General features: G+C 34.0%; 1 protein-coding gene across 1 annotated transcript in view; it reads right to left on the bottom strand.

Moving 5' to 3' along the window:
• Positions 1–978, bottom strand: part of ccl20b (chemokine (C-C motif) ligand 20b) — a 2,316-nt gene extending 1,338 nt beyond the window's left edge. Inside the window, exons 1-2 of the mRNA XM_016274334.1 lie at positions 849–978; positions 270–372 (exon numbers count right to left, since the gene is read on the bottom strand). Of these exons, the coding sequence (XP_016129820.1) occupies positions 270–372; positions 849–918 (173 nt within the window). The 5' untranslated portion in view covers positions 919–978. The remainder of the gene's footprint in view (positions 1–269; positions 373–848) is intronic.
• Positions 979–1,268: the final 290 nt, after the last annotated feature.

The raw sequence follows: 1,268 nt of genomic DNA, 5'->3' as shown, positions 1-1,268 counted from the left end.
ACACACACACACACACACATATATATATATTTACACTTTCAAAATTACCATGTCTTTACGATTTTTAACTTATATAAATATGTTATATTCCAATCAAGGTTTACAATCAGAAGTATATATATATATAAATAAGAATTATTTAAATATATAAATAAGAGCATAATATATATAGATAGATAGTTGCCATGTCTATATGTATATAGATGCCATGTCTACAATTTCTAATTTACATGAAGTACATCAAACATGTATGCAAAAATATGTCTTACATGATTGCTGCAAGATCACAGCTGCCAGTCATTTTCTGGATATCGAAGCCTTTCAGATATCGACAGTCTAGAGGCCGTCTCCTGTATCTGAGACAGCAACGCACTGTGAAACAGGAAGGAAAGAGTTATTATGTTCACATGTTTACAGGCCATGTCAGACTTTCCACTGATGTCTAAAATAAAAACAATAGTAAACTGCATTGTATCTACTGAAACAGTAACTGGATTAGAAGGACTTTTACATGCATTGGTTTATTGGACTGCTAATACAAAGGTTTCCAGTATCAGTTCAGCTAGGACAGGCCCAACTGAACGGGTAACGAGATCCATCTTTCATCATAATCTGTGCCCTCGAGCACGAAACACAATCTTCATTTTTAAAGTGAAAGTACTATTCCATGCAATCATTGTATTATATCATAAAAATTGCATTTTAAAGCAATTGCTCAACACGTTTTACAGTTTACACTTAATAACAGCATGCTGGTGAATCAATAATAATATTCACAAAACAATATTAAACAATATTCAGCAGAAAGGTGTTTTAAACTATCTATTCACAAGTTCACATTCACTCACCTGCATCGGTCTCCACGAGAAAGGCGATGAGTATGAGGACACTCAAAGAGCAGGTTTTAAGGTAAGCCATCTCCAGTATCTCAAAAAGTGTTTAAGTGTTGTTAAGTGAGTGGTAATCCACACAGAGAAAGTTCTGAAGAGCTTTGGCTGAACTTCACTGATGAGCATTCAATTTAAACCCTTCATTTGGGATTTCCCCCACCGTAGGAATTTATGTTCACTCCCCATTGAAATTCTTCAGATGTGAACTTGATATCTGCGCTCGGAGCAGGTGTGTGAGACAGTTAAATATTATCTTGCTACTTCCTGCTTCCATAAACACATGATTAATGTGTCTGATGTTAAACCAGCGAAGGATCAAATATTATTAATGTGCTTGATAATACTAATTAACAAATTAATTTAAAACTTTTTAAACAT

This window comes from Sinocyclocheilus grahami, unplaced genomic scaffold (genome assembly GCF_001515645.1).
Source record: "Sinocyclocheilus grahami isolate Dianchi unplaced genomic scaffold, SAMN03320097.WGS_v1.1 scaffold85.1, whole genome shotgun sequence".
Lineage (NCBI taxonomy): Eukaryota > Metazoa > Chordata > Actinopteri > Cypriniformes > Cyprinidae > Sinocyclocheilus > Sinocyclocheilus grahami.
Note: the sequence above shows the minus strand (reverse complement) of the source record. Positions and strands in the feature narration are given on the sequence as shown.